Source organism: Garra rufa, chromosome 20 (assembly GCF_049309525.1).
Source record: "Garra rufa chromosome 20, GarRuf1.0, whole genome shotgun sequence".
NCBI classification, from domain to species: domain Eukaryota; kingdom Metazoa; phylum Chordata; class Actinopteri; order Cypriniformes; family Cyprinidae; genus Garra; species Garra rufa.
This window is the reverse complement of record NC_133380.1, coordinates 41,514,211-41,537,440: the sequence shown is the minus strand read 5'-3', so window position 1 is coordinate 41,537,440 and position 23,230 is coordinate 41,514,211. Positions and strand designations below refer to the sequence as shown.

At 38.1% G+C, this 23,230-nt stretch overlaps 1 protein-coding gene across 1 annotated transcript in view; it reads right to left on the bottom strand.

The window, feature by feature from the left end:
- Positions 1-405: 405 nt before the first annotated feature.
- Positions 406-23,230, bottom strand: part of LOC141293553 (receptor-type tyrosine-protein phosphatase gamma-like) — a 269,885-nt gene continuing 247,060 nt past the window's right edge. Inside the window, exons 8-12 of the mRNA XM_073825575.1 lie at positions 19,151-19,343; positions 8,199-8,383; positions 2,662-2,770; positions 2,514-2,563; positions 406-1,182 (exon numbers count right to left, since the gene is read on the bottom strand). Of these exons, the coding sequence (XP_073681676.1) occupies positions 406-1,182; positions 2,514-2,563; positions 2,662-2,770; positions 8,199-8,383; positions 19,151-19,343 (1,314 nt within the window). The remainder of the gene's footprint in view (positions 1,183-2,513; positions 2,564-2,661; positions 2,771-8,198; positions 8,384-19,150; positions 19,344-23,230) is intronic.

Genomic DNA, 23,230 nt, shown 5'->3' with positions numbered 1-23,230 from the left:
ATCGGAGTCGGACTGTTTCAGCTCGATGAGGGCGGGGCTAAGGTAAGGCGCTCATGTCAATCAACTATCGTGGGAGTGGCCTCTGTCTGTGTGTCGTCACACCCACAAGAAGCTGAGAATGAGCTGATTTTAAAAAGGGGATATTACTTCTAAAGATTAAACAAATACCACTGGGTGGATGTTTATCATTGTAGGGTGGTTGTGTTCAACCAACATGTAAAAGTGAGTTTTGCACCCAATGACCCCTTTAACAATAATAATGCTAATTAATGAATATTTTTAATATAGTTTGCTGACCTCTAAAATATTTTAGACAAAGAATATTTGAAAAAAATCCATATCCATTATCTGTACAACTGTAAAAGTCAAAAGAGTCAAAAAGGTGAGCTATGAATGTCATCTAGACTAACCTGTGAGTATGGAGAAGGGAGGCAGGTGTTTGCGGTCTCCTGGGCTGGGTTTGCTGGTGTGATCCGTGTCGTCTTGCATCTCTATCACCGCCGTCACATTATCATCATCCTCCGGCTCTCTGGTCGGCAGCACCTGCGTGTCCTCTTCTCTTACTGTGCGTGTGTTATTCTCCAGTCCATCCTCCGGGACAACAGATGGCGCTGTGGAGTTTCCTGTCCTCCCGCTTCCTCCTTTCTCTTTGGCTGTGGAGTCGGGCGTCGCTGTGGGCGGATCTGTAGTCGCGGAGTCGTTCGTCTGCTTTTCCACGTGATCCGGAACACTGCCGTCTTTACTCTCAGCACCTTTGTCCTCATCCTCTTCTTCTTCTTCTTCTCCGTTCTTCTCTCCGTCCTCATCCTCACCCTTCCCTCCTTTATCTCCTCCGTCGTCGGATGTGTCGGTGTCTGTGGCGGGCTCTGCGTCAGACGCTGGTGAGGAGGAGGGTTCTGCGGTGGTCAGCGGAGGTTTGGCTGGAGTCTGGCGGCTGGAGGGTGGAGGTCTGGTGGGCCAGACGGAGCTGGGGAAGGAGGAGATGACCCCTCCGCTGAAACCCAGCCCCGCCAGGAGAGTGCTGGTCACCACAGACGCCACCGTGGCCTGACTGCCGCTGGAAGAGGGGCCGATCCCGGTGGCCATCGACACGAAGGAGAACGGAAGACCGGAGGAAGTCCAGGTGGAGGAGCCGGAGCTGATGGGTGCCATGTCTGCTGAAGACGCTGGAGACACAGTCGGCTAGAGACGGAAAGAAATCACACTTTATTGACCTCTATCATCACCAAAGGAAGAACAGGCTTTTGAGCCATCTTTTTAATAAAACAAATGCATGACACAATGGACCTCAAAACCTTAAGTAGCACAGTTATATTTGTAGAAATAGCCAAACGTACATTGTATGGGTCAAAATTATTTTTCTTTTATGCCAAAAATCATTAGGAAATTAGGTAAAGATCATGTTCCATGAAGATGCTTTAAAAATTTCCTACCGTAAATATATATAAAAAAAATTGATTAGTAATATGCATTGCTTAGAACTTTAGTTAAAAGCCATTTTCTCAATATTTAGATTTTTTTGCACCATCAGGTTCCAGATTTTCAAATAATTGTATCTCAAACAAATATTCCTCATATCTAACAAACCATACAACAATGTAAAGCTTATTCATTTAGCATTCAGATGTTGTATAAACCTTAATTTAAATAAAAGACCCTTATGACTGGTTTCATGGACCAGGGCCCACATATATACTTTTTAATGTATATATTTCTTTTAGTACATTTATTTTAAAATTGTTATTTTTAACAAATACATTTATATTATTATATTAGACACTAAAATTTTACTTAAGGACAGACACTGCAGGCAAAAACACTGTTTTTCAAGCACCTGTCAAGTTTGAGATTTTGAGCTTTTTGGTGTTTCATAAAGTGTTTTTTCAGACTAGTGGAAAGAAAACACCCAAAAGACACTGTTAAGTGTTTCTTCTATAGCGCTTTATCTATTTGTGTCAATAGATTTCAATTACAATACAGATTTTTAAAGGCAATGAGTTTTTTCTCCTACACTGAGCCATAAATCTCCACTTCAGTAGCACTTACACACACCACACTTTACATTTATATTTGTAGGGATTTGTTCATATATAATTAGCTTGATTTTATACATTTTATTCCCCAAAACTGTAAAAAAAATCGTGTTCTGCCTGTTCTGACTAAATGAGACACCCAAAATCATATCTGTAAAAACATTTGACTCTAATATTAAAAAACCCCCCAAAAAACTAGAATTTTGAAACTGACTTCATCCAGTGTTTGGATTTTTGTACTGGAATGTATGCAAATTTGTGCATATTTCATTAAACAATGGCTCATTGCATATTTAAAACTAACATCTTCGAAAACTTGTAATACGAAAAATGTTTGCAATTATCAATGTAATCAATCAACTGAGTAAGTAATGTGATAACTGTTAGTTCATTCTTTTTACCCTATTCACCTGCAGTGTCTGGCCTTAATGGCAATGAAAAGAGACAGTGCTGCCACCTGCTGGACAGATGTGAACTTACCATCCCAGTTTTGACTATTCTTGTGCCCTCAAATATCCTGGTGGTGTTGGCTATCAAAACAAAGAAGAGAAATATGAATGAGACGGAGCACTTTCACATGTCACAACTAAACTAGCGTTCATGAAAGCCTTGTTCCATATCTCTGCACCTCTGAAGAGCATGCTCTGGCTGAAGTCACTGCGCTTGTCATTCAGACACACGGCCTGCACACGGAACAGGTACAGCACATCCGCCGACACCGGTGCGATCACAGCCTCCTGAAACACAGACGCACACCACATTACATGTACACTACGTCACGGACAGATACGCCTCCAGACGTCAGCCTGTGATGTGAAGGGTTATCAGCTGACGCCTGCAGTCAAAACACGAGAGAAGAACAGACACACAGCTTCACGTTGGCTCTGAGGTGTGACCTCTGCTGACAGAGGTCTGGAGGATGAAGGTGAACAGCTTGTTCTCCTCTCCTTCACTCGACGGCAACACCTCTCTTCTCAAGTCATTAGCATTGAAAATAGACAGTCTCTATCAGTCTCTGCCTCACATAACATTCATTACCACCTGAAGCACCTCTGAGCCGCTCCGCTGGGACACAAAGACAGCGCGAGCGAGGCGCTCATCTATTTTTAAACGCTGTACACCTTTATCAATACATTCTGAAACACCTTTCTGAGAAAATATTAATATACAGTACACTTCAGATTAGTGTAGTCAATATAAAATGAACTACATCACTGTAAACGTAGTACATATTAAAATTAGGGGATACAGTATTTAATTAGTTTCTTTATTAGGCGAACATCCCTATTCATAGGGATCTCAACAAAGTACCGCTTTCACTACAGACATGAATTCTGAAATATGTTTTAAAAGAAATGAATGCTACTATTTTTAATGAGCAAGGACACATTAAATTGATCAAAAGTGACTGTAAATACATTTACAGTTGCAATCAAAATGATTTAACCCCCTTGACCTGCAGGACATTTTTCTCCAGAGAACTACATTTTGTGAAAACCATTCAACAAATGCATCAGTGCACTATTAGAGAAAGTCTATTAACACACATCTGAGTAATTCTGAGAATGTAAGTTGAAGAATGATGAAAATAAATCAAACTGGCTCGAAACATTCATGTTCAAAATTATTCAACCCCCAAAAGTCAAATTTAGTGCATAATCTTTTATTCCTTAAAAGCACCAATAAACGCTGCTTGGAAGTGCTTGGAAGCTTCTGTCAGCTCTCTACTGCAATCTTGGCCCATTCCTCGTCTGGAAAAGCTTTCAGATCACTGATAATCTTTACATTGCAACTGCACACATAGAACATTCTATGACTGATCCCTGAACCAAGCAGAAGTAGATTTGGATGCAGACACTGAGATGATTGTTCTGCAGGAAAGTCCATTGATCATCAGCTTCAGTCTTTGCACCAAAGCCATCACAATTCTTGCCAAAATGGCCTGATACTTTAAAGAATCCATGATATCCTTCATACAGTCACGAACATCTCCATAACAGGACTGGGGCACGTCAGTGTTTGACGATGGAGATGATGTTCTTCTGCTTATAAGCTTTGCCTTTTATTGCACCAGACAAATACTGCTGATCCATAAGTCTCAAAAGGTTCCTGTTTGGTCACATCAATCCATAAAAGATTCTTCCAGAACTCCACAGGTCTATCCAAATCAATTTGAGCATTTTCAAGTTAGCCTGTTTGTTCTAGTGTTCATCTTTTATACTGCATTGAAATGTTTTTTCTCCTTTTCGTTGGGTCATCTTGCAACTGCATTGGTTTTTCTAAGTTGTTCTGATCAGACATTTTATGATATTGTGCTTTCTGTTCAACCCCTTCAATGGTTTTCTGGTACAATACGCTTTAAACTAAGGATTAGCGCTGCCAGCTGTGTCACTAGGAACTCTTTATAGCCTTTATATAGCCTTAGACTTTCTAATATATTACAATTATTTCTTCTCTATAGCTTTTGTGAAGCTATGATGACTTTACTAAATTGCTACTCAACTTCAGCACACGCAAGAGCTAAATGTATGTACACATGTACACCCCAAGCTGATTCTAAAGGCTTAATTGTGTTAAAGGCAATTTTGTTCTCTACCATAAAGATAAGTGAGTTAAAACAGCAATGTTGAATATTTATAGCATAGCTGTGTTATTAAAAAAATCCTGTAACTCAAAAACATTACATTATATATTAACATTATCACTTTTAATATGCCAATAAACTGCATATTAAAATGCAATTTTTATAAAGTCCTGAATCTTCAGAAAAGCTTGTATTTGTAAAGTACTGCAGTTTCTGGGGGGTTAAATAATTTCAATTGCAACTGTATAATGTTATAAAAGAATTCTATTTCAAATAAAAAATAGTATGGTTTTCACAAAAATACTGAGCAGGACAACTGTTTTGATTATAATTAATAAATGACATTGATAATAATCCAAAATGTTTCTTGAGCAGCAAATCAGCATATTAGGATGATTTCTGAAAGATCATGGGACTCAGCTTTGCATCACAGGAATAAATTCTATTTTAAAGTATAGTAAAATAGAAAACCGTTATTTTAAATTGCAATAATATTTCACAATTGTACAGTTTTTTCTGTATTTTTGATTAAATAAATGCCGTCTTGAAGTAGAGTAATGATGCTGAAAATCACAGAAATAAATTTCATTCAAATTACATCTTAAAACAGAAAACACTTCATAATATTTCATAAAATTACTGTTTGTATTATATTTTTTAACAAGTCAATGCAGCCTTGGTGAGCACTTTTCAATGGAAGTGTTACTTAATTCATTAATTTGTATAATAAAGAGCAAGATAATAAATCAGCTCCTTCATTAAAAAGTGCAACGAGTCTGAATGCAAATAAAGACCATACTTCAGATCATAGGCAGCAGGACCATATGAATACTTTCACTTTTTCAGATTTTTTCATAAATCTGCAGAATTGACAAAATGTGCTTTTCAAATACACATGATCAAATGTGACCCTGGATCACAAAACCAGTCATAAGGGTATGTTTTTGAAATTGAGATTTATACAGCAAACTGAATAAATATGCTTTCCATTGATGTATGGTTTGTTAGGATAGGACAATATCTGAAAATCTGGAGTCTGAAAGTGCAAAAAATCTAAATATTGAGAAAATCTCTTTTAAAGTTGCGCAAATAAAGTCCTTGGCAATGCATATTACTAATCAAAAATGAAGTTTTGATATATTTACAGTAGGAAATTTACAAAATATCTTCATGGAGCATGATCTTAATATCCTAATGATTTTTGGCATAAAAGAAAAATGGATCATTTTGACCCATACAATGCAGTTTTGGCTATTGCTACAAATATACCTGTGCTACTTAAGACTGGTTTTGTGTTCCAGGGTCACAAATGAGTTTTTAGCATTTTTTAAAGAGAATGTGATATTTTAAAATGTGTTTAGAGGAGCAGAGAGTACTGCACTTTTATTGGTAGCTGAAACGAATTAAAAACAAGAACAGGCACAGACTAGTGCGTATTAAAGTGCTCTAGTAAGTTTAACAAATCTCTGCTGCTGAGGTATGGGCTCTTCTTAACTCCATTTCCTCCTCCGATGTCTCTGTCTGAACCTCAGGCAGGCAGGCTCATTTCATCTGTGAGAAATGAAGATTCAATACTATTCTAAGTGTATGAGCAATAGCCAAGATCATAACTCAGTTCCCCGCCCCGGGGGTCTGCGAAAAGTGCCGCGGGCTTGAGGGATTTGTAAATCTTTGGCTAAGTAAATGGCGTCAGCTCCTCTCCACACCAACACCTTTCTGATTTATGCGAGTTTGACTCTATTTCATTCTGTAAAAGACCCCGACTCGAGCGTGGCGCTGTGCTGTTGGGTTATTAGAAATGAAAAGGAGTAAAAACTGCTTCTCTATTGATCTGGCAAGCAGTCCCTCTAAAATCGAGTCGCCGCTAATTTGACCCAGATAGCAGCGCCTTGGGATGAGAGAGGAAATAAAAATGGAAATGAAGAGCTTAAAAGAAAGGAAAAAGAGAGGAGTTTGGGAAAGGGCCGGTTCAAACCGATCGCTGGAATGTTTGGGAACAAAATGAAGAATAATGACTCGGTTTCTTTGTACTGTTTTGTCGCCTCACAACCCCCCGTGGACTACAGAATCAGAAATCTCAGCCTGTTATGAATTTCACACCCCACCGAGTGTGCTCCAATTGAAAGTCAAGAGAAATGAGACTAAAACACATCTCCAGCTCTTAAACAGTTTTAGTGCATTAGTATTTTGAAATGGCGGGCCCCGAGGTCAGCGTCTACCGCTGCGGCCCCCTGCCGACGACCTAAAACACCGTCTTTATTCACAGTCACACTCGCTGCACTTCTGCAAACCCGCATCTGAGGCTCTAGAGGAGGACAGATTACAGGATATTATCCATGAGCTGAGGGTTTACAGACATGAGAACAACATCCTCACATCCCAGACTTTAACAGCCCGCTGGTTTTCCAAGAACAGACTCACACAAATCTGAACTGAGAGATGTGTACTGCTTAAAGACAAGAAAACATCAAAATAGACTAAAATGATTTACATTTTATATTAAACAAATTGATGTGTGTATATACACTGCCGTTCAAAAATTTGGGATCAGTAAGATGTTTAATGATTTTTTTTTAAATAATTCTTTTCTGCTCATCAATATGGCATTTATTTAACCAAAAATACAGAAAAAATCTGTAAAATTGTGAAATATTATTGCAATTTAAAAAAATGGTTTTCTATTTTACTACACTTTAAAATATAATTTATTTCTGTGATGTAAAGCTGAATTTTCAGCATCATTACTGCAGTCTTCAGTGTCACATGATCCTTCAGAAATCATTCTAATGTGCTGATTTATTATCAATGTAGACAATGGAAACAGTTGTGCTGCTTATTTATTTATTTATTTATTTATTTTTGAATCTGTGATAGATTTTCAGGATTCTTTGATGAATAAAATGTTAAAAAGAACAGCATTTATTTAAAATAGCATCAGTAAATGTTTTATTTCTTTCTTTGTTTGAAGTAAATTAATACTTTTATTCAGAAAGGATGTGTTAAATTAGTGGTAGTCAAGACTTATATCGTTAAAAAAGATTTCTATTTTGAATAAATGCTGTTCTCTTGAACTTGTGTTCATCAAAGAATCTCAAAAAAAGTATTGCAGGTTCTAAAATATATTACGCAGCACAACTGTTTCCAACACTGATGATAAATCATTAGAATGATTCCTGAAGGATCAAATGACAATAAAGACTGGAGTAATGATGCTGAAAATTCACCTTTGCATCACAGAAATACATTACATTTTAAAGTATAGTAAAATAGAATTTTTTTTTTTCAAAAAAATGTATTTTGATCAAATAAATGCAACTTTGAAGAGCATAAGAGACTTTCATGATGCAAGTATAAAAGATATTTTAGCATGTTTTGAGAGATATTGCGGTATAGATGACCAAATAGCACATAAAACCCCTTTCCACTGTTGTTTCCCAATCAATATCTAGTTTGACTTGAGTTGTGTGTGTGTGTGTGTTGTGAATGCTATTTGAAACAAATAAGTCATCATTCCCAGTAATTATAGTGAAATATTGTAATGTGGATGACCTTAACACACAAAAAAACCAACAAGTCCTCACCAGTTTCTGATCACTGCCTTTGACGTACGTCTCCTCGTACGACTCGTCGTTTCTGGTCCAGCTGTAGGATATGAGGTAGCTGATGATGGGCGGGTCGTAGGTGATCTCCGGACGGGACCATCTGACGACCAGCGCCGTCTTGTTCATGTGCTGGACGTTCATGTTGATGGGGGCGCTGCTGCATGCTGAAGGACACAAAGAAGAAAAATGCGTGTTTAGCACCACTCTAACCTTGAGCTCCACTGGCGCCCTTAGATCCCACGGCCACTAGATGGCTCTGTTAGACTACCGACTATGTGGACCGGGCTTCACGTGTCCTGAATTGTGTCATGCCCTCTGTAAACACCGGCAGCATCCAAGTTGCTGTTAATCTCCCCAGCAGAAGGTGTTTAATCACAGAGCGTGCCACAGTTTCTGGCGGCTGACAGCGTGCGTAGGGGTGAGCTTCTATTCGTAGAGAAATCTGACAGAAGAAGCCCTAAATTTTCTTTCGTTTTGGTCTTCCTAAAATGCGTGCACACATTTGCAACACAGACAAACACGCACACAAAACACTCCCTCCCACAGCCACAGGGGAGCCATTACATCCAAAACAATGCTAATTAAACTAATTCTACCATCACTCCTCACGCCGAAGCCTCTATTAGCTCTAATCATGAGAGAAGTAATAGTGACTACAGCCGTAATCATAGCGCATAAAGAATACAGCGACGCCTGGCCTGACTTTCACACAGATGGCGTGCGTTCATGATTATAGCGCACAAACGAGACGGCGACCTTTGAGGATGGAAGCCTGTCCTTTCGATAAGACCTCAGAGACATTTCAACAGCCTTCTCTGGTAAGAGTTTATGTTCACAGGCTCACCAACATCACCATTTGCATACTAGTCATCCTAAATAATGTTCAAGATTAAAATCATTGGGCCTCAAAACATGGCACACTAAATATAGTATGCTAAAGGTATCCAGGCAGTACTATTAATACTGCCTACAATCAAAGATGAGTTCTTGATGTTCTCATTTGACTTTTTCAGAAGTCAGGAGTACAGAATGTACAGTGATGAAAAAAATTATTTGATCCCCTGCTGATTTTGTACATTTTCCCACTGACAAAAAAAATGATCAGTCTGTCATTTTAATGTAAGGTTTATTTGAACAGTGAGAGATTTGCATTTTAATGGGTGAAATAAGTATTTGCAAAACATAACTTAGTACTTGGTGGCAAAACCCTTGTCGGCAATCACAATGTCAGATGTTTCCTGTAGTTGTCCAGCAGGTTTGCTCACATTTCAGGAGGGATTTTGTCCCACTCCTCTTTGCAGATTCTCTCCAAGTCATTAAGGTTTGGAGGCTGACGTCCCTTTCTATGGGGTTAAAGTCTGGAGACTGGCTAGACCACTCCAGGACCTTCATGTGTCTTGAGACACTCGTTTGTTGCCTTGGCTGTGTGTTTTGGGTCATTGTCATGCTGGAATCCAGAAAAATGCATTTCAAAAGAGATAGAAATTGATTTGCATTTTAATGAGTGAAATAAGTAATTGATCCCTTATCAATCATCAAGATTTCTGGCTCCCAGGTGTCTTTTATACAGGTAACAAGCTGAGATTAGGAGCACTCTCTTAAAGGGAGTTACCTGTATAAAAGACACCTGTCCACAGAAGCAATCAATCAATCAGATTCCAAACTCTCCACCATGGCCAAGACCAAAGAGCTGTCCAAGGATGTCAGGGACAAGATTGTAGACCTACACAAGACTGGAATGGGCTACAAGACCATCGGCAAGCAGCTTGGTGAGAAGGTGACAACAGTTGGTGATTATTCACAAATGGAAGAAACACAAGATAACTGTCAATCTCCCTCGGTCTGGAGCTCCATGTGAGATCTCACCTCGTGGAGTTTCAATGATCATGAGAACGCTGAGGAATCAGCCCAGAACTACACGGGAGGATCTCGTCAATGATCTCAAGGCAGCTGGGACCATAGTCACCAAGAAAACAATTGGTAACACACTACGCCATGAACAAATGAAATCCTGCAGCGCTGCTCAAGAAAGCACATGTACAGCCGTCTGAAGTTTGCCAATCAACATCTGAATGATTCAGAGGAGAACTGGGTGAAAGTGTTGTGGTCAGATGAGACCAAAATCCAGCTCTTTGGCATCAACTCAACTCGCCGTGTTTGGAGGAGGACGAATGCTGCCTATGACCCCAAGAACACCATCCTCACCGTCAAACATGGAGCTGGAAACATTATGCTTTGTGGGTGTTTTTCTGCTAAAAGGGACAGGACAACTGCACCGCATCAAAGGGACGATGGATGGGGCCATGTACTGTCAAATCTTGGGTGAGAACCTCCTTCTCTCAATGAAAATGGGTGGTGGATGGGTATTCCAGCATGACAATGACCCAGAACACACAGCCAAGGCAACAAAGGAGTGTCTCAAGATGAAGCACATGAAGGTCCTGGAGTGGTCTAGCCAGTCTCCAGACCTTAATCCCATAGAATATCTGTAGAGGCAGCTGAAGGTTTGAGTTGCCAAACGTCAGCCTCCAAACCTTAATGACTTGGAGAGGATCTGCAAGGAGGAGTGGGACAAAATCCCTCCTGAGATGTGAGCAAACCTGCTGGACAACTACAAGAAACGTCTGACCTCTGTGACTGACAACAAGGGTTTTGCCACCAAGTACTAAGTCATGTTTTGCAAATACTTATTTCACTCATTAAAATGCAAATCAATTTATAACTTTTCTTTTTTTGTTGTTATTCTGTCTCTCACTGTTCAAATAAACCTACCATTAAAATTATAGACTGATCATTTGTTTGTCAGTGGACAAACGTACAAAATCAGCAGAGCATTAAATATTTTTTTTCCTGACTGTATGAACCTAAAAGTTATGCAATAGTACATTTTAAATCTAAATGCAAACAGTGTGGTGATTTCTCATGTAATATGTCTGAACTTAAGTGTAAAAAATGGCAGAACACTTAACAGGAAGTGGGTTTACATAGGCTAAGCTGTTTATATAGGCCAAAGAAAATCTAAATAAATAAATAAAATCCGAGACCAAAAGACGAAATTTGACTAAATTACCTTATTTTCTTTCAACCTATGAAAAAATGTCAAGAAGCTCAATCTGACCGATGAATGAATGTATCACACCTGGTCAAAACTGCAGCTTTTCAAACTGGAAGGCTTGTCATTCACAGCGTTTTTCACATTCTTGTCCTCTTTTGTTAAATTAGAATGTTTTGATGATAGATTTAAATATGTCCAACAGAATTCCTAGTTATCATTCCAAGAAAAGCCTGATCATAACACATTCTCTATTCAGCTCTTCAGTGTATAACCCATCTCTGGCTACGGTCTCGGCCGCTCAGAAACAGAGGTTACAGCGCGAGAGTGCAGGTCTCTTATGAGATGCACAGAGAAGCGTTTAATAAAAAGGCCGTCTTTGGCCCTCCGGCTTGTTGACCATGGAGAGTGAGATTAATGGAGGGATACAGCAGGAAAGGAGAGAAGGTGAGAGCAGAAGTCAAATTAGAGCCGGAGAAAGTGCAAACACTCCGTTAACCTTGAGCGGCTGTTTCCAACGAGTCGACACGTAACATCAGCTTAAAGGAACAGTTCACTGAAAAAAATATTCTAGCACCGGACACAGGTTTCATTTTTAGCTGTACTGTTCATCAAAGGAAACGGAACGGCTCTGATGACGCATACTTTAGCTAGAGATTCTGTTTAACAAAGAAGAAAAACAGTGAGTTGACGCGTTTCCCAGTTGAACACGTTCACAGGTGGAGATGTGTGCGGCGTCAGAGTCTGGACTGTGTTCTGATAAAGCGGCTGGTCTGTTTGGCCCACTGCGAGGGAAAGTTCAGCTATGATCCGCCGCGTGTTCTGAATTAATCGAAGCTGACAAAAAGTTCAGCTCCAGCCTGCAGGCACCATTGATATGCTTCTGTTTTCAGCCTCTATCACACTATTACTCCACCCTTTCATCCTTTTTTCTTTATTCCGTCCTTTCTGTTCCCTTTTTATTCTTCGACGACGGTGCGCGGCGTCCGCAATCAATTTTGCACGGAGCTGAAATTAAACGTATAACCAGAGAGCGATAAGAGAAGCGCTTCTCTCTCCGTATTACAGTATGTCATAATATTTCCAAGTAACCACATTAATTCTGTTTCTGGTTGGGAATGAGCTGGAATCTGAGCCGCTGTTTAGGAAGATCTCTGCACATCAGCTGCAGTTATTGTGATCCGCTGACATTTTTTCGGGAATCCCACGGGTCACGGGATTCCCGTGGGATTCCTGCCGGATGGGAGTCATCTTTGCTATTAATCAGGAGATTGGGATAAAATAGTTAACGGGAGCAGACGGGAGCGGGAATCAACCAATAGGAAAGACGACAAAAAGAAAAAAGGAAATGCACCGCCATTTTGTAGTTTCCTTTTAATACGCCTACAATGTAAGGCAATTAAAAATAACTACACAACCCAGAAGCCATCAGTGCTTTTTGTCACGGCTTCCCCGCTGGAATTCAAAGAGCAATGATGGAGGGAGCTAACACTCGTGAAGAAGTCGATGTGGCAAAAAAATGATTTACAGCGCAAAGTCAGAAGTAACGACATGTCTATTAAGTTCACAGAACTGGTCGGAAAGTCTGAAATATTAAGTAAGTTTATGAGACTAGAATGTGACGGTGATAGCACGACGTATGCTAACTTGTAAAACATGTAAGTGATTCAGGGACGAGCGGTCTGAAGAGGCACTTGCAAGGCAAATGTTTATAAATGTAAACTATAAATGTATTGTTTACTCAACAATAAATGAGTAAAATGCAGCTTTATATGCTGTTTGGGTTTATTAAACTATTGTAGACATGGTGTGAACTATGTTCAGTTTTTCTTTTATTTGCTGTCTCCTCTTTCTAGATTTTCTCCAGAAAATCTAGAAACAGAGGCTCAGCAGCTGGTCTAAAACAGGATAGGGAGCAGATAAAATCAAATTCTATGTATTACACAATAAATGAAGAAAAAAAATATTTGTGGGAGTGGTACAGGAGCGGGAGTCATTTTAAACGGGAGCGGGATGGGACGGGATTATTTTTTAAACTTTGGTCCGGGAGTGGGACGGGACAAGATTTCTTTCTATGGGATTGGGACGGGACAGGAGTGAAAATCCACTCCCGTGTCATCCTCTAATCCGCGTTAACAACATGCTGGACAGAAAGATCTCTCTGCTGCTTCAACTACTGCTGCTTTTGGGCCTGAGGACTTTCTCAAACCAACCTTAAGCTTTTTATTATTCTTCTTAGACTAAATTTCGGAATGCTACTCCTCCTAGAGCTTTCAAGCTAGAACCACCAAACTCAGGCCAGCTCTTCAGACTGATCTCCCTTAGTGTGCTCTAGCTTTTCAGACTGATCTGACTTATAGTTTTCATAAAAATCATAAAAATCCCATAGAGTTACATTGACGGAATGTTCAAATGAGCCAACACTATTCAAACTCCAATGCTGCGTCCGAAATCGCATACTGCTTCAGTAGGTACTACATTTAAATTCAAACGTACTTCATGACCGTTAAAACAGTACGTTCTATATAGTATGAATATGGGTAGTATGAATGGAATTCGGACATACTACATCCGCCGCGTCTCCATTTTTTCGAATAACGACTCCTCTCCTGGAGCCTGAAGTGTCCATCGGATGCGTACTGCAGAATTCGGGCGGAAGCAGTAGGTCATCCGGGTACTTCTCGCCTACTGTATTTCAAATACTATGAATTCGCACATACTACTCGCCTCACATACTGTTTTTCGCATTCTATAGACCTTTTTCCTGTGTAAACGATGAGCGCCGCCATTACGAATTCTAACGTCAGATTGAATGATTTCTGTTCCGGTTTCCATAGGAACCCATTCAAATAGCGTCCATCTGTTTTTAATGTAGCTAACGTCCGCTGCTTCGTGTCATCTACACACTCATTAAAGTGAGGCACTGACAAATGACGGTCATTGCGACGTTGCCAAGTGATGGCGCTATGGAGCCATGTGCTTTTTAAAAACATTTTAATAGGTTTAACATTAGTTTATTAGCTCGGAATATACCCTAATTTGACTAGAAACAATGTAGACCGGAAATGCAAAGCATTCTTTCAGTTAAGAGTCGGACTTACTTCCGTGTTCAGGAAAAACGTCTATATAGTAGGGAAGTATGCGATTTCGGATGCAGCTCAACTGTCAAAATTCAAATTTAAACTCCCAGAATCCCTTGAGACTCAATCAAGCTTCCTTTCTATCAACTATTTCTAATTCATTCAAACTTCCATTCTAATATCTCTAATCTATTTAACTATCTAGCCTAGCCTAGCAACTACAATCATGCTAGTAACTTGCTAATCATGCTAGTACCATGTTAATCATGCTAGCAACATGCTGGTAACTTGTCAGTCATGCTAATTTCATGCTAGTAACTTGCTAATAATGCTAGAAACATGCTAGTAGCTTGCTTATAATGCTAGAAACATGCTAGTAGTTTGCTAATCATGCTAGAAACATGCTAGTAGCTTGCTTATAATGCTACAAACATGCTAGTAGTTTACTAATCATGCTAGGAACATGCTAATGTCATGCTAATAACTTGCTAATCATGCTAGAAACATGTTAGTAGTTTGTTAATCATGTTAGAAACATGCTAGTAACTTGTCAGTCATGCTAATGTCATGCTAATAACTTGCTAATCATGTTAGAAACGTGCTAGTAGCTTGCTTATAATGCTAGAAACATGCTAGTAGTTTGCTAATCATGCTAGAAACATGCTAGTAACATGTCAGTCATGCTAATGTCATGCTAATAACTTGCTAATCATGGTAGAAACATGCTAGCAACTTGCTAGTCAAGCTAGAAACATGTTAGCAATTTGCTAATCATGTTAGAAACATGTTAGCAACTTTTTAGTCAGGCTAGAAACATATTAGCAACTTACTAATCATAATAAAAATATGTTAAAAATGTGCTAGCAACTTGCTAATGATGATAGAAACATGCTAGCAACTTGCTAATCATGCTAAAAACTTGTTAATGACATGCTAGTAATTTGCTAATCATGCTAGAAACATATTAAACATGCTAGAAAAATGTTAGAATCATGCTAACTACATTCTAATTATGCTAGCAACATGCTAATCATCTAATATATCTATATAAAAGTTCAAAGCTTTGAGATTTTACAGCTGCTTTAAACTGTCAAGCTAGGCTTTCTCAAGCCAACCAAAGTTTGTCTTGACAACTTTTTTATTTTGTTTGTCTATTAAAGTCCAACAGTGGATATTTTCGTTTTTTCTTCCCTGAACCGACATATAATGCTAGTAATGAAATTAGTCTTAGCAAGTCAGCCATTTTATTCTAAAAAAAATGTAATTTCCACCAAAAAACAGCTTGTATCTTGATATGTGGTGGAAAGTTAAACATTAGGAATAAAATGGTCAGTTACTTTGTCTTGCTAAGGTGAATATATTAGCTATGGTAGCATGTTAAATACACTAAATACACATGAACTACAGGATATTTTCCACATATTTTCAGACACATGCACACCTTGGTAAATAGGCTGTAAAAAATGAGTTTGTCCTCTTGAAAAGTGAACCTTTCAATGGAGTAAAACAATTGAAATTAGGGGGGTCATTATAAGTTCACATTATAAGATTAATGTTTTTTCTCTAATACATGTCAGCCATAATTACCAACTTTATTAGTGCCAAAATGTGTGGTTGTTGTGGAAATGATACCTGAGGGACAGTTAAAATGTTCCCTCAGTTGTTTATTTCATATAAAAACAACACAAATAAATTAATAAATACCACTGTAAAAAGCATCCAAGGGTCAAAGTTTTTGTTTTAATGAAAAAATAAAATACATGAAAGCATCTGTTAAAAAAACAGCCAAAATCCTTTTTTGTATGTCTATCATTTGTGCTCTCAATGCAAGAGGGAGGAGAAAAAGAGAAGAATTGTGTCTGAGATTGAGCAGGAACGAAGAGCTGAGGTGAAAGCTGTTGTTCTGGTCTCCTTTAGAGAACACAGTCTGGCTCTTCTCTTTACCCTGAGCATGAGGATGAGGACGGTGTGGTGTTTCTGAGCGGTCATTTGTGTTCTGTGCTCTGTATTATTCTTACAGCTGAGAGGAATGAGGGATTGTACTTGGAGCAGCCGAGATTTCATGAACATGTGAGAGAACTGTAAATGAGAGGAGCTACCGCGGTACAATGCCAGTGCCAATCAATATCGGTTAAAGCCCTCCAGACATTATGCTGGGTATAGTACAGGAAAACAGTGTGTAGGATGAATGTTCTTGAGCGTATGGGGTAAACAACCTTCGCCTGTGTGAGAGGCAGTGGGTGTGTACAGTATGTGTGTATTATTGTTTGCCAATTTGTGTGGATCACATGTTCTCATGAGGAAAACAGCTTCATACAGAGGTGTAAAAATGACATGCTGCTTAGTTTGTTAGGATTAAATCTCTCTCCCCTGACCCACATCAGGCCTTCAGTGCTCCTCAACACAAGTGTCAAGTGCTGCTCCACGTGAAAAGATAGCGCCAACAAGGTTTCCAGGAAGCAAGAAAGTGGGATGTTTGCACTCATGATGGAAATAACTAATATGTGACCCTGGACCACAAAACCAGGACATGAGCGAGACTTTACATCCCTGGTAAAAAAAAAAAAAAAAACAAAAAAAAAAACAACAGGCTGGTTGACCAGCTAAAACCGGTTTTAGCTGATCATAGCTGGTCAGCAGGCTGGTTTTAGAGGGGTTTTGGCCACTTTCCAACAGCTAAAACCAGCCTGACCAGTCTGGGGGACCAGCTAAAACCAGCTATTTCCAGCCTAAACCAGCTAAGACCAGCCAACCAGCCTAGGTTGGTTTTAGCAGTTTTTTTTTCAGCAGGGATGTGACAGTTTTGAATCTGAATGCTTTAAAGAGCACATTCAAGGCTTTTCAGAGATACCAAATGTTTGTCAGTTTCACCGTGATCACTCCTTCTACTTGGTTTTTGAAAATGGCTGACATTAATTTAGTGATACAATTTAACATTTAATATGATAATATTTTGTAATGGTCATATAAATCTCACTCACTTTCAAATACTCTCTTAAAAATAAAAGTGCTTTGCGATGCCACAGAAGAACCTTTTTTGTCTAAATGGTTCCATAAAGAACCTTTAACATTTGAAGAACCTTTCTGTTTCCCAAAAGGTTCTTTGTGGCAAATAAGGGTCTTCAGATGATAAAAAAGTAAGCAATAAATGGTTCTTTAAAGAACCTTTGACTGAATGGTTGTTTGTGGAACCAAAAATGGTTCTTCTATGGCATCGCTTGAAGAACCTTTTGAAGCACCTTCATTTTTAAGAGTGAATAAAACAACATCTCAGGAAAATGTTATGGGGTTTCAAATCAAAATGTGACTTTCTGTTATGAAACAGGTCCACTGTAGAGGACATCAGGACTTAAAGCATGTTTATTACACATTTTGGGAAAGTGAATAGGGAAAGAAATTATATTTCAATATTGGCATGAAATATAAGATATTATTATGAAACTCTTGCCATTTATTACTCCCATTATTACACTTATTTTTTCATTATATGTTGCCCCAAAATTAATATGCAAATTAGATACAGTTTATAGATACATTGTATATAATGGGAAAACCTGTTAATGGCCATTTTACACACATTTTACATAAAGAAAAAGTTATATCAAATCATTCTTTTATATAGTTAATAACATAGTTGAGAATCATCTTTATGTAAAGTTTTGTATAAAAAATGAAAATGATTTGTGATTAAAACAAAAATCCCATAGTATTTGCCTTTTAATGTCTATTCATGTTTTTATTTAAAAAAAAAAAAAAAAAAACAGGACTTTTTGAAGCCCAGATGTCCTCTACAGAGGACATAGCATAGAATAAATAAAAAATAATTTTTTCCCCAAAAAATATTTTTTTATTTTTTTTTCTTATGCTCTAAAAATTGTAATGATAATGATAATAAAAAACACACTAAATTCACTTTTTTTTACCTGATTGTCAGGAGGATATGTAGCATAGATATATTTATGGCAATGAAAAAAAAAAAAAAACATTGTATGGGCCAATATTATTTATTTTTCTTTAATGCCACAAATCATTAGGATATTAAGTAAAGATCATGATCCATGAAGACATTTAGTAAATTTCCTACTGTAAATATATCAAAACTTGGTAATATGCATTACTAAGAACTTCATTTGGACACCTTTAAAGGCGATTTTCTCAATATTTAGATTTTTTGCACCCTCAGATTGCAGATTTTCAAATAGTTGTATCTCAGACAAATTATTGTCCCATCCTAACAAACCATGCATCAATGGAAAGCTTATCTATTCAGCTTAATTAATACAAATTGACACTTATGACTGGTTTTGTGGTCCAGGGTCACATATGAATTGGAATTTACAGCAAGAAAAAGTCTGAATAGTTCAGCCATTTGTGTCCAAATAAGCTCAACACGGACCAAAGCAGCTGTCTTTTGGACACCAGTAGAGGTTAAGCGTGTGGAGCAGATATGCGGCGCACAAACAGAGGTGAGAAAAACAGCATGTCCTTGAAAAGCTGCAGTCCTGTGCATTTCCTCTGAGCGCGGCCGCCACACGGAGCAGAGAAATGAGCGAGAAAATAGGCAAGTAAAGACTGAGCATCTAATGACACAATAGCAGAGGACGGCACCATATGCCACCTACTCTCTCTCATTACACACACACCGACACACAGCACTAATGAGGCGGATTCTGAATCTATTTGAATCTAAATTTGTATGTACAAAGAGACTAGAGCTTATGAGTAGAGGATCTGTGATATATAAACATCTGGCTCCATAGAAGCTGCCAGCCAATCGGCTGTGAGGAGAGCCCGCCCACCTTTAGAAGCCTCGGTTCCGTACGGGTTCCCCAGGCTGTCAGTCAAGTCGGGCAGCCAAGCGTCTTTGACGGCGGATTTGAAGACCTCTCGGTTGTCCAGACTCTGGAGTGGGCGGAAGTTGTTACGCAGGTATTCCACGGATTTAACGTGATCCTGCTGCTCTGTGGTGAAGATGGAGTAGAACGCTTCCAGCTGAGAAAGAGAGAGAGAGAGAGAGAGAGTATGTTTTTATATCTGTCTCTTATTTTTCAGTAAGTCATCTCCCAAGATGCCCGGAGTCTCTTTCCCCTCCTTCCGAACTAGTGACTCAGAGGAATGATATTTTAGCTCACAGGCTGATCAAAGGCTGGAAACATGACCGACTGCCTGTCTTATTTTCGCCTCTGCTATGCCTCACTAACCTTCCCTCTCCTGCTTTCTAAAAACACTGAACATTCAGCACACTGGCCTCTTTACATTCTCCCAAATCCGCTGGAATATAAAGTCATCTGATGGATCACTTCAAACCAAAACACACTGTAAGAGGACGCACAGGTTATGTGTGTGAGTCTGAGGCCTAACCATTGAGAAACAGTGCTCTGGAGACACACTGAAGATATATAAAAAAACAATAACAGCCAAATCTCTACTGGAAAACATCCTCACAGGTTTATAAATCAATAGATATTTAAATCAAGACTGGATCAGCATTCATTTATCTGGGATGATGCTGTACCGTACTTAATGTAACACAACCAAAGTTTAAGACATGCTATTTGTCAAGTTTATAACAGAGCTGCAGTCTTTGCTGAGAATGTAATGTGCCACAAATGCTGCATTAACTGAAAGTTCACATCAGTGACAATGTGGCATTTCCAGGACATTTTTAACTCAGAACAGACTACATCTGCTCAGATCTGGTGTCAGATGACCACAGCAGAGAACACCTGGTCCCTGGATTTGCCAAACTCCTCACTTTTCATGCCACAGAATCTCTGAAATCTTCAAGAGTTTTGTTTAAGAATGTTTAAACCCACTAACAAGACTTTTGCATTGGTTAACATTTCTCAAAGACAGCTGCTCCATTTTTGTGACCTTTTTACTCATTGATGTGTTATTAATTACAGAAAAGTGATACGCAGTAATTATTATATACATAATAGATTAGTGAAACAATAATATAAAGCATACAATATTATAATTTTCTATATGTTTTCATTTAATATTTATGTTATATTATGTTTTATATTTGAAATTACATTTGAATCATTTGACATTTGTTCATATTTTTAATCACTGACTGTTTGCTTGTCTTCAGTAAACTAGAGCTTTTTTTTTTTAAATCTTTTGTTAGTTAGACTGGTTGTTTGTCTAAACTTAGATTGAAAATGCTGACCCACTGCAAAAGATGCTTTTCTAGCTTAGTCTTTTTGTCTTGTTTCCAGCCAAAATATCTAAAAATTCTTAAATCAAGAAAGATTTTCTAGATGAGTAAAAAATATTGTCTTGTATTCAAAAAAAAAAGTCAAAATTAAGTGCATTTTTGCTTTAAACAAGCAAAATAACCTGCCAATGGGGTAAGAAAAATAATCTTGTTTTCCGTTTGAAATAAGATTTTTTTGCTTACCCCATTGGCAGATTATTTGGATTGTTCTAAGCAAAAACTCACTTAATTTTAACTTATCTGAAAACAAGAAAATCATTTTCACTTGGCTAGAAAATCCTTCTTGATTTAAGAATTTTTTGATATTTTGGCTGGAAACAAGACAAAAATATCTAAGATAGAAAAGCATTTTTTGCAGTGAAGTTATGAAACTTCAATGGTATCAAACATTTTTATATCATAAAAGCCTTACTTACTGCGAAAATAACTATATTGTGCTATATAGAGTCATGTGAAAAAGTTCGGACATGACAGGTCTTAAAATTTGGAAAAGAAATCCTCAGATGAACAACATCACATGACATATCACACAGTGTCATTATTTATTTAACAAAAATACAGCCGAGATGGAAAAGCCATGTGTGACAAAGTTAGGACACCCTATGAGTCAATTACCTGTAGATCCACTTTTAGCAGCAATAACTTGAAGCAATCATTTTCTGTATGACTTTATTAGTCTCTCACATTGTTCTCAAGGAATTTTGGCCAACACCGTTGCTCCAGTTTGTTGAGGTTTGTGGGCATTTGCTTATGCACAACTCTCACCACAGTATTTGAGTCAGGATGAGCTCTGGACTTGACTGGGCTATTGAACACCTTGATTCTTTTCTTTTTCAGCCATTCTGTTGTAGATGTTCTGGTGTGCTTAAGATCACTGTCCTGTTGCATGACCCAATTTTGGCCTAACTTAAGCAGTCGGATGGATGCCGTCACATTTGACTTGGAATACAGAGGAGTTGATGGCTGAATCAATGACTGTGAGGTGCCCAGGTCCTATAGCTACAAAACAAGCCCAAAATGATCAGCCCACCTCCAGCATGTGTGACTTTTGGTATGAGGTGTTTGTTCTGATATGCTCTTTAGGCACCAAACATGGCACTGTGCATTATGGTCAAACATCTCCACTTTGGTCTCGTCTGTTCAAAGGACATAGTTCTCGAAGTCTTATGGTTTGTCAAGATGCAACTTTGCAGACCTAAACCATGCTGCCATCTTTTTAGAGAGAAGAGGCTTTCTTCTGGCAAGCCTTCTAAACATGTCACACGTGTCCCATAAGTTTCTAATGGCATTGTCATGAACTTTATCCTTTAACATGTTAACTGAGGTCTGTAAAATTTGAGGTGTAGTCCTTGGGTTGTCTGCTATTTCTCTGAGCATTACACGGACTGATCTTGGGGTGAATTTGCTAGAACATCCACTTCTGGGAGGATTGGTGTCTGTTTTGAATGTCTTCCACTTGTTTGGAAGACAATTTCATTGTTTTGGAAATGGCCATATTATTCTTCCCAGATTTATGGCAGCAATAGTTCCTTCTCTAAGATCACTGTTGATGTCTTACCTCCTTGGCATTGTGTTAACACGCACCTGAAGGCTGCAGACCAGCAAACTGCCAAAGCTTATGCTTTTATAGAGGCGCTCAGACTTGCTGATCAAATGTTAATCAAATGTATTTGATCAGCAGTGCCTGACTGCTACTTACCCTCTTAATTCCTATGTTAACAGTAAGAGTTTCCTAACTTTGTCACACATGGCTTTTCCATTTTAGCTTAATTTTTTATTAAATAAATAACGACAAGGTGCATTATGTCATGTGTTATTGTTGATCTAAGGTTTAATTTTCCAAATTTTAAGACCTGCCAAAAGACAAAATAATGTCCTGATACAGAAAAACAAGGAATTCGATAGGATGTCCTAACATTTTCAAATGACTGTATAGTTATCTATATATCGTTATACACTGTTAAAAATGATTTTGTGGTTGAAGTGAATAGTAAATAATACAGAAAAACAAATGTAATCTCTACATAAATAATTTAGTTCAGGCATGGATTTAAAAAAGAGTAAATTCAATATTAGTACTCAATTTAAGCTTGTAGAATTTAAAATTTGAACTTATAAGTATATTTTAATTGGAATTGTTTGTTATTTTTACAAAGATTACAAAGTCATGACCCTGTTGTTCCCATCATGCACTTGGGCATGAATATTAGATTTTTTGCTGTTTTTGAGATGCATTTACACTGTTTTATTGTTGCTTTTGTTTTTAGGTTAAGTAACTTGCTGTTTTGTTTCAACCAGTTTCAACTTAAAAACTTAAGTTTATCAGCTGCCTTAAGATTTTAAGTTAAATCAACTTAAGTCATTTAAACTCACAAGTTATATCAACTAATTTTCAGTGTAATAAGTTAAAATGACTTGTAGTTTTAAGCTGATTTAACTTAAAAACTTAAGGCAGCTGCTGAACTTAGGTTTTTAAGTTGAATCTGGTGAAAACGTTTTACAGTGTACTGTGATATAACATTTTGGTCATATCGCCCACCCCCAATGGAAATCTTCAAGAGTGTTTTCAAATCCTACATTCCCACTCCAATACATTGCACAGTCTGATCGGTGACATCATTTCCTGTACTTTAGGGTCCTACATGAGATCCGCTGC